General features: G+C 41.9%; 2 protein-coding genes across 2 annotated transcripts; both read right to left on the bottom strand.

Annotated features, from left to right (window-relative positions):
- Positions 1-2344: 2344 nt before the first annotated feature.
- pdia2 (protein disulfide isomerase family A, member 2) lies at positions 2345-10965 on the bottom strand. The gene is made up of 11 exons (XM_087842504.1): positions 10641-10965; positions 9699-9905; positions 8323-8456; positions 8105-8242; positions 7220-7336; positions 6962-7087; positions 6575-6769; positions 6305-6425; positions 3294-3472; positions 3029-3208; positions 2345-2950 (listed from the first exon to the last, which is right to left on the bottom strand). Exons 1-11 carry the CDS (start codon positions 10915-10917, stop codon positions 2894-2896), a joined length of 1731 nt encoding a protein of 576 aa, XP_087698630.1. The 5' UTR covers positions 10918-10965; the 3' UTR covers positions 2345-2893.
- Positions 10966-12795: 1830 nt separating this feature from the next.
- Positions 12796-13856, bottom strand: percc1 (proline and glutamate rich with coiled coil 1). The gene is made up of 2 exons (XM_035910051.2): positions 13746-13856; positions 12796-13655 (listed from the first exon to the last, which is right to left on the bottom strand). The coding sequence occupies exon 2, from the start codon at positions 13639-13641 to the stop codon at positions 12796-12798; it is 846 nt and encodes a 281-aa protein (XP_035765944.2). The 5' UTR covers positions 13642-13655; positions 13746-13856.
- Between the last annotated feature and the right edge of the window lie 29 nt (positions 13857-13885).

The raw sequence follows: 13885 nt of genomic DNA on the forward strand, positions 1-13885 counted from the left end.
ATGCTCTAAGACAACCGGTGCTTTTTTGGTTTTCTTTTCCTTCTTTCTTTTTTCTTCATTTTCCCCCCAAAGCTTTGGAAAGATAGTAACTGGACTGGTTCTTATAAAGCGCTTTTCTACTCCACTGGAGTACTCAAAGTTTTATACAACTGCCTCATTCAGCCAGGCAGCCAAGCATATTTGGCAGTTACACATCCACCAGCAGCCTGAACTGTTGGTACTTGGCAGAATGGATCCATTTTTCTCATCCTATCGTCTGAAAGTTGTAACAGAAATTGAGACCCATCAGACCAGGAAATGTTTTTTCTAATCTTTTATTGTCCACTTTTAAAGAATGTATCGTCAGTTTCCTGTTCTTAGCAGACAGGAGTGATGTGGTCTTCTGCTGCATTTAGAGATGCTCTTCTGCGTACCTTGGCTGTATGTAGTGGTTATCTGAGTTATTGTTGCTTCTGTTCATCTCAGAGTAGCCTGGCCATTCTCCTCTGACCTCTGACATTAACATGCATTTTCACCCAGAGAGCTGCAGCTCACTGGATATTCTCTCTTTTTCTGACCACTCTCTGCAAACCCTACAGATGGTTGTGATGAGTAATCTCTGTAGATGACCGTTTTCTGAAATTCTCAGACCACCCTGTCTTGCACTATGACAATAAGTGCCACATTAAATAACTTAAATCACCTCTCGTCCCCATTCTGATGGTCACTTTGAACCTCAGCTGGATACTCTGCACACCTAAATGCATGTGAACAGTGAATGGATGTGCATTATTATTATCATTAGGCAGGTTAAAGCATATTATTATTGAATTAGTTAACTTTTTTAAGCCTAGAGCCATTTCAACTACTTCTCAATCAGCTCAACAATTATCAGGAAACACAAACTTTTTCTCTCCAGTTTGTCACACATTGTGTCTGTGAGCGCTACAGCTGCTGCAGCGTTAAAGTGATGCAAGAGAAGAAGATGAGAGGTTATTTGCAAAGGTAAGGACTGCTCAGCAAGTGAAGTTTTAGAAAATCAAATTTAGATCTGCAATTAATGTTGATTCATTTTAGAGTTTTTTAACCAAATGTTGGATCAAAATTGCAAAATTATGTCTGTAAAATGTTTTCCAAAGCAAATTAAATATATGAATTTTGTCTTGTTCAGAGCTTGCATGAAAACAGCTGGCAGTTTAGTTCAGGCTACACCGGTTAGTTTGCTGTATCGTGATAACGTTTACAATGATGCACTATTTGGGATGGAAGTACTGTTACTAGGTTACATCAGGGGTGTTAGGATCTTTGGGTCCTAACACCTCCTAGTTTCTTGAGTTTTTCTTGCTCCTCCCAGTTTCTTAAGTTTTGTGGGTTTTTGGTTCATTCTTGGAGTTATTATGTGATTACACTCTAGTTCTTCATGTCCTAGTCATTGCACGAGTTATCACCCTCATACCTTTCTGATCTTTTGAACTGGTACACTCCTGCAAGATCACTGAGGTCTGCAGATCAAATGTTCCTAGCTGTCCCAAAGTCCAAATTAAAGCACAGAGGAGATCGGGCCTTTGCCGTGACTGCTCCTAAACTGTGAAACAAACTGCCGCTTCACATCAGGACCTTTTATTCCTTGGCTTTTAAATGAGAATAAGTTCATACTACTTTTATTTGTCTTATTTCTTACTCAGATCTTCTCACTTTATGCTTCTTAAATTTTGCCATGTCTTCCTATGTTTTTATCTCTTGATTATTTAAATGTACAACTTTGCTCAACAGTTGTTGTTTTAAATGTACTATATAAATAAAATCAAGCTCGTTGGCTGTAACCTGTTTGTATTTTGATCTTTTGAGTCTGTAAAATTTAGTTATCTTCATCTCTGGCTCTGCTCATGCTTCTGTGTCCACTCTCACTGTGCCCTGTCCCTATGGTTGGTCACCCTGTTGTCTCAGGTCAGTCATGTCTCTGTTTATTTAGTCTTTACCTGCATCTAGTTTGTCTCGAGTCCGGGTCTCTGTCTCTGTGTTTGTTTATTTCTGGTCTTATTTTGATCGTCTCTTATGTGTGCACTGTGTTTTTGCTTCTTCTGTCTTGTTAGCCTGATTTAGTTCACCTGGGCTCCCTGGTGCACTCCATCTCCCTCATTACTTCCTGTGTCTGTTTAAGCCCTTGTTTGTCTTTCCCTCAAGCTGTGTGTCCTGTCTGTTTGGAGTTCCTGTGTAGTTTCTTAGCTTGTATTCCCACATGTCTGCTTAGTCTTTCTATTCAGTCTCATGTAAGTTCAGCAATAAAGCTGCTTTTGAGTTCAGTTCTATGCCTGAGTCCTCCATATTGTATAACAAATACCTCCCACACAGTGATAAAGGGTAGCAGACATTAATTTATATTTGAGGTGATGCTGATTAGATAGATGCACTGGTTTCTACTTTTTACACTAGATTTATCATATTAAGGGGGTTAGAAATAAGCCACATAGCTCACAACACATACAGTTATGTCTTGTTGAATTCAAGATAAAGAGCAGTGAATATCAGAGCAGCAGCACAAGTCAGCTGATCACAGTTTGTACACAAAGAAACTCACAGAACAAATCATTATGTGACTCGTTTCCAAGAAATCTCTAAGAAATTCTTTTCACTGCACTGCTACGTCCAACCTTGATCCTGGTCCATTGTGTCCTCGTAATCCTGCTGAAGCTCAATTTTATGACACATTTGGAGAGTCTCTATAAATATTACCGTCTGTGTTGAACCTGTCAAATTCAGCCGTGTGAAGCACTCAACAGACATATAAAGAAGCAAGCATCGAGACAAAAAGTTTAAAGCTTTTTCACAACAAAGCCAACACTTTAAACCTGTATCACTTTTATTAAGAAAATTCAAAGTTGCTAGGTTGATCCTGATTGGCCAAAAAGTGACATTACAGCTCATCTTTGGATGTTTTATTGGTCTTTTCCTCTGCGGACTCATCAGGCTCCTGAAAAAGAGGAAAACGTGTGAACTGTGGATTATTTTTAAAAGAAAAACAGCATAGATCTGCAGCGGTAACACAAACCTTGCTATCGCCAGCAGCCTTGTCGCCTTCCTTCTTCTCATCCACCTCATCCTCATCATCATCATCATCATCGTCGTCATCGTCGTCATCCTCATCCTTTTCCTCTTTAGGTAAAACTCCTCCACCATCCAGGAATTTAGAAAATGTCTCCAGGTCCCTTTCTCCAGTGTATTCGATCACCTGAGAGAAAAGGAAAGAATGCAGTGTGTCGAGGTGTGTGTGTGCGCGTGTGTGTGTGCGTGTGTGTGCGCGCGTGTGTGTGTACCTCTTTGTCACCAGCTGGGAAGTATTTGAGTGTTGGGAAACTCTTAATGTCAAGAGACTCCACTTCATTGGCTGTGGCGTCTATTTTGGCTATGATGATGTCATCATGGTCGGCATATTTCTCACCAAGCTGATCCCAGATGGGAGCCAACTCCTTGCAGTGTCCACACCATGGAGCATCTACACTCAGACACACAGAGATACACATACAAGGAACCTCATTCTAATGTTGGTGAAGATGAATTAATGAAAGGTGGATTATTTCAGCTGTATGTTACAGTAAACACAGAGGAATAACCATTTTAGAGATCTGCTTCGTTGCTTAAAGGAAATGTGAAAGGATAGGAGGTTCTTACCGTGTTTGAACAAACCTTAAGTTCAGCTAAATAAACATTAACTTCCTTAATGCCAACTCCCTGTTTGGTGCATACTAATCTACACACATTATATGGACCAAAGAACTTGGCCAGCTCCATGTTCCACCAACAGGAGCTGCTCGAGATGCAAACTCATGCCATGAAGCTCCTGGTGCACAGTTTCTGTGCTGATGTTAATGACAGAGGTTTGGAGCTCTGCAGTTACTGAGTCGGCAGAGAGTTGGCGTCTTTTATGATCTATACGTGGTCTACCAACACTTACAGCTGATCGTGGAATTTATAGATGTCACAGAAAATGTTACAAACTGACTTGTTGCTATGGTGGCATCCTGTTACAGAACCGATTCTTTCATAAATGTTTGTAAAGGCAGACTGCATGGCTAGGTGCTTGACTTTATACACCTGTGGCAATGAAACTGAAAGCACCTGAATTAAAAGGCGTTTCCTAATCCTTTTGTCCACATAGTGTATGTTCTTTATTTTAGAAATCCAGCTGAACTGTTGGCCTGTCTTACTGCTCTTGCCCCATCTGACTTTAGAGTAGTGACGTGGCCAAGTTAATTACTTGTGTTAAATGAGAACAATAATCTTCTTACAGAGTATGTGCCCTTTCTCCACCTTAATGGGTGGGCCAATCTGAATGAAACTTGCATTACTAACATCTAGATGGTTTTTTTTTTAGATCCATTATAAATCCCAGCTCTGTTAATTTTCATAGATATCATGTTCATTTTATCATACCTCTATAAATGTGATGTTATCTTCTTTGTATGTGTTTCTTACTTTTGTTCATCTATTCACCACCAAATACAGAATGAAGAATTTGAAAAACTGTCACAAGACGCTGAATGAATTTATTAAGCGGTTGACACAAAAGGTCAGCATCACCAGATCAGCATCTGACCGAAGGTGAAATATCTTCACCGTCTCACCCTCTGCTTCTGTGTGTGTATGGCACCAAATATTGGCCAAAAAAGTGTTTTTGAAGAACAACACTATGGCAAAGCAAAGGTGACCATCGACCTTCCGGCTTTAAAATGCTATTTTATAAGACATTTTGTGGCTGTAGTCTTGACTGGTTGCATTGGTGTTTGGCCAGCAAATTCTAATCAGCTGTTCAGTGTGTGCAAGAGAACGTTTAAGCAAATTCTGGCAGGATTAAAAGATTAAACGACAGCCACAGCATAATTATGCCTCGAACATATAAAAAGAACAGGTGTGAATTTATACTACTTTTTCTCCAGGCTAAGCCTTTTTCAGAGAGTTTTTTCCCAAATCCGTATCTTTCTCCACATGCCCTGCTTTGATTACAGGAGTGGAATCAGTTGCTTGGTGGCTTGAGTTTCCAGCTGCCAATCATGTGCAATCATCTTTGCCTCAAATACCGGTCCTTAGCTCCAGCATGCTGCCCAATCACATAATCAACCGTTCAGTTTCTCGGGCCACTCACTAAACCTCTTGCTAATTCCTTGCTGATCCACTCCTGGAGTGGACCTCCTCTGGTCTCCAGCTTGCACAGATTACTTGTGTCTGAGTGTCCCTCTCTGCTCTCACTGGCTCAGATTAGCCTTCGCTCTTCTGCATCAGGAGTCTGCGTGCACGCTGCCAGCTCCGACCCTTTTACCAGCTCATTCTGCTTCTCTGTCTCAAACACTTCATGATGTTCTTTGGTAAACTGTAAATAAATATTGCTTGACTATGCTTCTGCTTCCTGTCGCTTCACTTTGAGTTCTCTCCAGCTTTAACACAACACTTGAATGATAATGTTATCATATATTAGATGCTGCATCTAATATCAGTACCTCCTTCACTCAGTAGCTTAATCTACTTCTGTTAGTGCTTGTTTTGTGTCCTCTTCTGTAGTTTCTGTAACATTAAAATCGTTCAGTATGCTATAGACCAGGGGTGTAAAACTCAAATACACAGTGGGCCAAAATTCAAAACTGGAACAAAGTCGCGGGCTAACGTTAATATTTATTGAAATATATTTATTCCTCCAGATATAAGAATGAATCTCTTTTTATGGACTCAAACACGTTTTGCTGAAAAACTGAATATGGAACAAGCAAAGCTTAATACTAAACAATATATATATTAGCTGTATAATACCAGTAGGCCAGCTCTAATAGTAATTTGGTATGGCTTCGCGGGCCAAATGTAATTAGGCTGCGGGCCAAATTTGGCCCGCGGGCCAGAGTTTGACACCTATGCTATAGACTCTACAGCCTTTGCTCCATACTCTCTTGAGAGGATGTTTTGTTCAGAAGTAGTAAATTCAAGGAGTTTTCCTTCCTTGAATCCACTGTTGGTGGATATGCAAATATTTTTCTTGTCAAAGGTTTAAAGACTGCATTGGAAATGTCTATCCTCGGTGTTTGTGCAGGGTTCCAGCTGCCAAATTTCCTGTTAGAACAGGACATTAAAGTAAGATGAGACACCGGAGCAACTCTGAGCAAGTTAGTGCCGGACTCTAAAAATCATTTAGTGAAGCAGCTTGAATCAAGGACTAATGAATTTGAAGTCAGAGAAAGGTGATGATCAAAGTGATGTTGGCAAACTTCACTGCAAATTTGATTGAGTTGAATAATAAACGAACGCTCTGATTTCACAAGATCCCTGTCCAGGCTTGACTTACAAAACTCCACAAACACATTTTTGGTCGGGTCCAGAGCGACGGAGTCAAAGTTCTTTCCCACCAGGATTTTAACTGGTCCTTTGTCCCAGTCCTCTGGGATATCCTCTGACCGATAGTAAGGCTGCAGAAGAACAAAGGACGAGTTAGAAGAACTCGTACTTCTACAGTACTTTCCTACTCATTACATTACTTCACTCCAAGTGCTTTTAACCTAACATTCACAGTCACATACAGACTTGAGAAGGCGGGGACTGTGTGCGTTTGTAGTACCTTTGCAGTACCATCCACAACCTCTTGGCACAGCTGTCGTAGTGAGTCTATGGTCAGTTCCTCTGGGTCACTGGCGTACTTCTTTCCTGTGTCCATATTAATGATGCGCATCGTGGGGGCGTCGTCCTTGGACACGGCAAAGTAGCTCAGCACGTGTGACAGGGGCTCTGACACGTCTATCAGAATGAACAGCAGCTGTATGACACACACACACACACACACACACACACACAATCACATTTCCAACAGTTTAGAGGACAAAGCACTGATGAAACAAAGTCTTCACCTTACATTGTAATGATCCACATGGCACACACACACACACACACACACACACACACACACACACACACACACACACACACGCACACAGAGCAGGACAGTTACCTTTCCCTTGAACTCCTTGGCAACAGCCTTGAATTTTTCCAGGAGCCTCATCTGACTCTCCGCTGTGGAGTTCATGAACAGAAGGCAGTGCACATTGATGCCAGAGTTGAAGACTTTGTCTGCTACCTGAAAATGCACACACACACACACACACACACACACACACACACACACACACACACACACAGTATTATGCTATCATTTTTTAAATTTAATTGCAGTTTTCTCTTCGTGTCTGCTCACTGGTGTGTGCGTTACCTCCTGGCTGAATCGGATGATCAGCTGCAGACTGTTTTGCTTGATGAAGGTGGTCATGTTGTTTTTGTCCAGCTTCCCTTCTTCTGACAACACAAAGTCTGCTCTGCCATCATCAAACTAGCAAACACACACACACACACACACACACACACACACACACACACACACACACACACACACACACACACACACACACATTTACATTTTACATACTTGAAATATTACACCTGCAGGATTAAGGATCATAATTCGGTGCGTTCTTTCTCCACATCTATAACACAGTAGTTACTGTATAATCTACCCTCTCAAATCCATAAATGTTGTAGTAATTAATGTGTTTTGGTCTTTAATTCAGTTTTAGTGGTTTTAATGTTTGATTTGTTACCTCATATGTGTACGTTTTTTCTTTTACATACAGTATGTTTAAATGGTTTTCTATGTTTGTTTTTTCTTAATTATCTATAAATAATATCAACCTACCAGGTTGCATTTTTCCCCTTTTAAATAAATACAAATATTATTACAACTATTTTGTCATATTCTCACTGATTCATCAAAATCTGTTTTATAGTGAAGTTATTCAAAGAAATGACTCATAGACTCAAAGAAGTTGATTCTGTTATATGTCACAGTCTCTTTTTCTGATGTTTTTTCTCCTCATGGTCAATAGGCTTAATAATTTATTTTATCATCAGCTACATGGACATGGATATCATAAAGTTATCAAAGCATATATGTAACATTTAATTTTAATGATCTTTGATTATTTTTGCATAAACTGATCAGAATATCTTCGAGGACGTTTGGACTTTAACAGGAACATGCACTCACCATTTCCGGACACTAGAGGGCAGCAAAGCAAAGTCTCTGCAAAAATATTTGTACCTTTTTGAAGAGCACCACGGAGCTGCCTTTCACCTCATACTTCTGGAAAACCTCTGGAGTGGCTGTGACTCCAAACTCTGTGTCAGGCGTGTCCATAGCAACTTCCTTAAACACCTGAGCAGCTTCACTATCCAAACTCTGCAGGAGAGGGCGAGAGCATGGAGTTACGAGCACTCACAGATGATTGCACGATTTAATGTTAGCACTGAAGGACAGACCTCGAAGAATCCCACTACAGTGATGTTATGGGCGTCTATGAACTGAGCTGCAGAATCTGCAGACTCCAGGGCTTCAGCACCGGCGCCAGTGCGACGCTTCATCCACTGGATTATCCCCGTCGTCGTCCTCTTACCTGCAGAGAAAAGGTCGACATAAAGCGGCTGTTTCAGGTGCTTTGAAGCAAAGAGTCCCCAACATCAACTTGTAGCTCAGCTTTGAGCAGAAATGATAACAAGAGAGTAGAAACAGGCAGTCAATGAATTCAATTAAGGAACAGTCAGAAAGGTAATGAGTATTTGTAATGGCTGCTAAAAGTCTGGCTTAATTAATAAATGTTGGAATTGCTAGCTAGCTTTTATTTTTAGTACTAGCTAAAAGGTTATGGGTAAATATTTGAAACAGCTAGTCAAAGTCATTTTATATCGAGGGGCACATACCGCCAACCCAGATTTGACCTTAAGTAATCGGTCGGTGGTTTAACTGCATATTGCTAAATGTGTAGTTAAATAAATAGAAGTTTTGCTGTAGTAAATGAAACAAATCTGTCAGAATGACTTAAATTGTAAGAAATAAATGTGTAAAAGTACAGAAAAAGTTGTGGTAGCTTATCGTGCAGACTGTCCTGTAATTATAAAGCACACAGGTTTCATTAATTCACAAAAAATACATTTTTTTTAAACGTTGGACCCATTTATTTCTACAGCCAATAGTGAAAAAACAAGAACTTTACTGGTGTTTGTTTGTTTATCTGTCACTTAATTACACGTGAAGTGCAAATGGCCTTGGGGAAGGTTTATAGCAGAAAAAAAGTTAAAAGCCCCAAATTGTCATCTAAAAAACATTTCCAAACCTGTCCAGTGGCTGGATTGGACTCTTTGCTGGAAAAATGAATTTACAGTAATTATTTTAATTTTAAAAAGGGTAGAATGAGTTCAAATCAACATGTTTTAATATGAGAAGTGATGCTGATGAAGGGCTACTTTTTGAAAATATATTTTTTGGTCACATTAGATTCTTATTGTAATAAAGTTGAGCGAAAGACCAGTAAAGACCTCTAGGCAGATTCCAACCCTTATTGCATACGGGTCAGCTGCTCTACTCAGTAAAGCAGTACCCATCCCACAGGCCTTTGTGGGAACCACAGCTTTGACACACAAAGACTCATAAAAATTATAATAATTAAAAAAGATCTAACACCAACTGGGTTATACAGTAGGTTAAACACACACATTTGGTTCAGTGTGCAAACTGATAGATGATAACTCTCGAAGGTGCTGGGAGGTGGAAAAATGCAAACTATACACAATCAGGTGATGATGTTCACTGATGATGCATAAAGAGCTGCTTGTGTTTGTGTATAAGTGTGTGTGTTCACCGGTGTATTCGACAGGCTCTTTGCGGCCTCCATTGATGAAGAGTTTCAGAGTGGGGTAGCTTCCGACGTCGAACTCTTCGGCCAGCTCTTTCTCCTCCGTGGCGTCCACTTTGGCCAAGCGCAGCTCCGGCTCCTCCTCCTTCAGCTTCTCGGCAGCCTCGGCGTAAATTGGCTCCAGCTGTTTACAGTGACCGCACCAAGGAGCATCTACAGTACATATAAAAACACATGAACACACACAGTTCAATGGAAGTTACAGAGAGAGTGAGAGACAGAGGGAGACACTACAGGGGTTTGTCCACAGCAGGCCTCTGCTGCTATCAGCAGCTCCTGTCCAGATACTCATGGAAATGAGCAGCTGATAGAAAAGTGGCAGTTGGGCTCCGTCTTTCTCCCCCATGTCACATTTCCTTGTCCTGGCCTCTCCGATTCAGTTCATCTGTGGGAGAGTTGAACCCGCACAACACCTGGTTAGGATGTGTCACGTGTGCGATAATGCCTCGGCGCTGTTAAAGGCTGGGAAAGAAAACTTAGATTTTCTCTCTTTTATAAATTGATCAAATTTTAAATTCCTTGCCAGCAAAATGAGATAATCTTTTCACTTCCTGCCTTATTTTCTAACCTTCTTTGATCAGTTTAGATTAGATTATGTTCCCAGGATGAACAAGAAGCATTAATTCTTATTTTACATTTTAGTTTTCATGTTATTACATAAAATCTGCACAACTTCTTCTTTATGTGGCACCTTATGCCAACCTTTGCTGTCACTGATGTTATTTGTGCATAAAAGCAACTCAAATTTAATAACAATTGTGTTGAAGACAGAACAAAGCGATAAGGGAAAATTCATCACAAGTTATTAATGGCATCTAAAGAAGGAGAAAGAGCTCATTTATCATAATAATCAGGATTTTGTTCCAGACTATAAGACATCCCACTTACAGAATTCAACCAGTAAATACTGATTCTCGCTGAGGGCTCTTTCAAAGTTGTTGATGTGAAGGATCATGACGTTATTCTCCTCCTCTATCTCAGTTGTTTTCTCTTTCTTTGGTGCCTCTGCCTCCTCCTCCGCCTCCTCGGTTGTCTCCTCCGATGCCTCCTCAGACGTCTCCTCTTGCGACTCTGTCTGGCTGTCAGTGCTGTCCTCGGCCTGCGTGCAGGAGGCCCACAGCAGCAGGCCCAGCAGCGCTATGAACAAAAGCTTGTGAGTCTTCATGTCTGCGTCTCTGTCTGAGCTGCTCTGGTACCTGTGCTTAGGTGTAGGTGACCGTCAATGCGTGTGTCTTTTACTCTTTGTACGATTATTTATCTAAGATGAAGCGTGTGTGTCAGAATGTTACTGGCCTTCCCTGTCATCCAATCAGGCGTCACGCCTGCAGGGGAAACTTTCCAGTCTCGGCCAATCAAACGATGCCTTGTAGATTCAGAATTGGGTAAACTGGATGATCGACTGCTGTGTTTGATCACACGTACACCTACTCGTATGTTTGTGTTTCTTTTGTTTATAGCGTTTAAATAGACCTCCCCATACACCACATGGTAGCGTTAAAACGCTCCTTTTAACTTTAACTCCTCTTTCTGCTCCTTATCAAACCCTCATTTACCTAAAAACTCCCACAGTGATACTAACAAGTGGATTAACAACCATTTATCACACCCTTTATGTTTACTCAAACTACAGAGGCCACTTTCCACAGTTGCCCCTGTCATGACCTCCAATTTAAACCCACAGCACCATTAATCAAGAAAGATAGCAAGTTTCTTTGTTTTCTCTTCAAGCTAGCAACATGAAATATCACTGAAGCTGAGCGCTGTCAACATAGTGCTGTCTTTGTCATGCAGATGCTTTGCGTTTTACTGTGCGTGTCGATGTGCGCTTCAGTTAATCTAAAACCAGTGCATGTAACACTGACATACGCACAGCTCACAGCGCTGAGTCTTTCTCCACAGGCAGAGGTTGTCCAGCTGTTTTCAGGATTTTAAAACTTGCTTCAAAAGTTGAGATTGAAGTTTGAGAAAGTCTTATTTATTTTGCTGAATTCAGTTTTTTTATATAGCGCCAAATGAGAACAACAGTCATCTCAAGCTTTATATTGTAAGGTAAAATTTTTATGAGCAAGCACTTGGCAACAGTGGGAAAGAAAAACTCCCTTTTAACAGGAAGAAACCTCTGGCAGCACCATGCTCAGGGAGCTGTGGCCGGTTGGGGTTGATGAGAGGGAGCGGGACAAAAGACGTGCTGTGGAAGGGAGCCACATCTGTTTCTGTTTCTAACTTTAAAACTCAATGAATATCTTTGAACTTTATTGAACTACGTCCAGGTTTCTCAATGTTGCTCTGAGATTCAAAGAAGCAGGTTATTGCTTCCAGCATCCTCTCTGTCTCCATTTTTAGTTTCCTGTCGTCTCTCTAATACTGACTCGTAGATAAAGGTAAATTGCGCATTAATGTGAAGGGTTTCACTCCAGGAAAAAGCTGCAAAAGAAAAGTTTGTTTTGCTGCCCGTCTGTTTAACCTTGGACAGCATCTATGTACAGTAGAGATACCGTGAGATAAACGATGGGTGTGGTGAGTAGTGTTTTCTTTACACCTGTAACCCAATGCTGTAGCCACACACAGCAGGGATGTTACAGCGTCCTGGAGTGCACCTGTGCATCCTTGCGGCAAAACAAGAAGTTCAACTTCTTTTTTTAACAGCTCCACGACTGTATGACCAAAACGATGATGGGTTTATTCAGAAAAATTCAATTTTTCGACCCAACACAGCCATATTTGACAAAATCCAAACTGTGAATTAGGGAGTAAATAACAGCAACAAAGAGTCAACACTCATGTTAATGAATCTATTTTATAAAATATCAACAGCAGCTCTACAAAATATTATGCAACAGAAATAAAGCGTAACAGTTTCACATCCGACTATGTTGCAGTAGTAGAGGACACGGTGGGTCCTGGTACATTTTCTTTATTAAACTAAATCTCACTCTGCTCAGATGGCAGGTTCTTTGTCCCGACCCTTTCAAACTGCAGAAAACTGTATTTGTAAAAGGATCATAAGTGGAGTCTTTTCAGTCCCAGGCTGAGGCTGGCGTGATCAGTGCTGCATGTTTGTGTTCTCCGTCAGCGTGTGAGTGAGCTCCGGGTTTGGATCCCAGTTTGCCAACAGGTCGCTGAAGTCTGGCTGAGTGCTGTCGAGGGTGTGCATGTTGTGCTGCGCTGGGACGTTATAGTGCATGTGCGCGTTCTCGTCCGTGCGTGTGAGGTCCTGCGAAGGCGAGGCGCCGGTCCCGTGTGCGATGTCAAGCGTGTTACTCAGAGTGACCAGAGGGCAGCTGGGGATCGGCTCGGTCCAGAAACTGAGAGGCAGGTGTCGTTTGATCATCGGTTGGCCTCGGCCCTTGCTCGGGGCCCTGAGGTCAAACAGTTCAGCCAGGGGCCCCAGCCCGCTGCTGTTGCCTTTAGCAGCTCTCTGCTCTTCAGGACAGGCCCTGAAGCTGTTCTCCTGCATCTCAGGACTTCCTCTCGCTATTCTCATCAGGTCGTCATAGTAACGCAGACGCCCGCCGGTGGTGATGGAGATGGAGTCGCTGTAGATGTCGCACGCCTCTCGGTCACCGGAGCAGCGACCGAAATAGCGCTGCACATCGCGACTGATGGCGTCGGCGAACCTCAGCAGCTGCTTGGTCACATCCAGAGCATGGTGAGCGGGGTTTAAGAAAACCTCCTCCAAACCTTCTTCCTCTTCCTCCTGAGCCTCAGATTCTTCGTCCTCCTCGTCTTCATCTGCCTGTCTCTCTTCTTCGTCTTCTCTCTCCTCTGGCTTCTCTTGCAGCGCCTTCTCGTAGGCACCGTCCTTACACGGAGAATGCTGAAAAATCATGGGGAAGTAGGCCGGAGTCGGAGCCTGGATGAGAAAGTTCCTGATGACACCTGCAGCCATGTCGGCTTCTAATCCTGGTGAGATGAATGCAGAAAGAGGGACAGTAAGAACTTGATTGGGAATAACAAAAAAAGGAAAAAAACGCTTATATTGAGTTTCCTTACCTTACCTAGCTGCCAGGTTTAGTGTCTGTCCAAGAATAAAGGTCTGGCCTGGGTCACTGATGGATTCACTCGATGTGCCCTCCAGGACTGGCCCTATATATACCTCCGCACACGCCAGTAGGCGTGTGTGTGACTGGCGT

This window comes from Neolamprologus brichardi, chromosome 6, assembly GCF_056152115.1.
Source record: "Neolamprologus brichardi isolate AB-2024 chromosome 6, ASM5615211v1, whole genome shotgun sequence".
Classification (NCBI taxonomy): Eukaryota; Metazoa; Chordata; class Actinopteri; order Cichliformes; family Cichlidae; genus Neolamprologus; species Neolamprologus brichardi.

Bases quoted from the DNA above. Each gene is read 5' to 3' on its own strand.
- percc1 (XM_035910051.2), bottom strand. From the start codon at position 13,641: ATGGCTGCAGGTGTCATCAGGAACTTTCTCATCCAGGCTCCGACTCCG.
- pdia2 (XM_087842504.1), bottom strand. From the start codon at position 10,917: ATGAAGACTCACAAGCTTTTGTTCATAGCGCTGCTGGGCCTGCTGCTG. The intron at 9,906-10,640 runs GTAAGTGGGATG...TATGTACTGTAG, and splicing joins GTATTTACTGGTTGAATTCT to ATGCTCCTTGGTGCGGTCAC. The intron at 6,426-6,574 runs GTACTACAAACG...GTTCTTCTGCAG, and splicing joins TTGTGGATGGTACTGCAAAG to CCTTACTATCGGTCAGAGGA.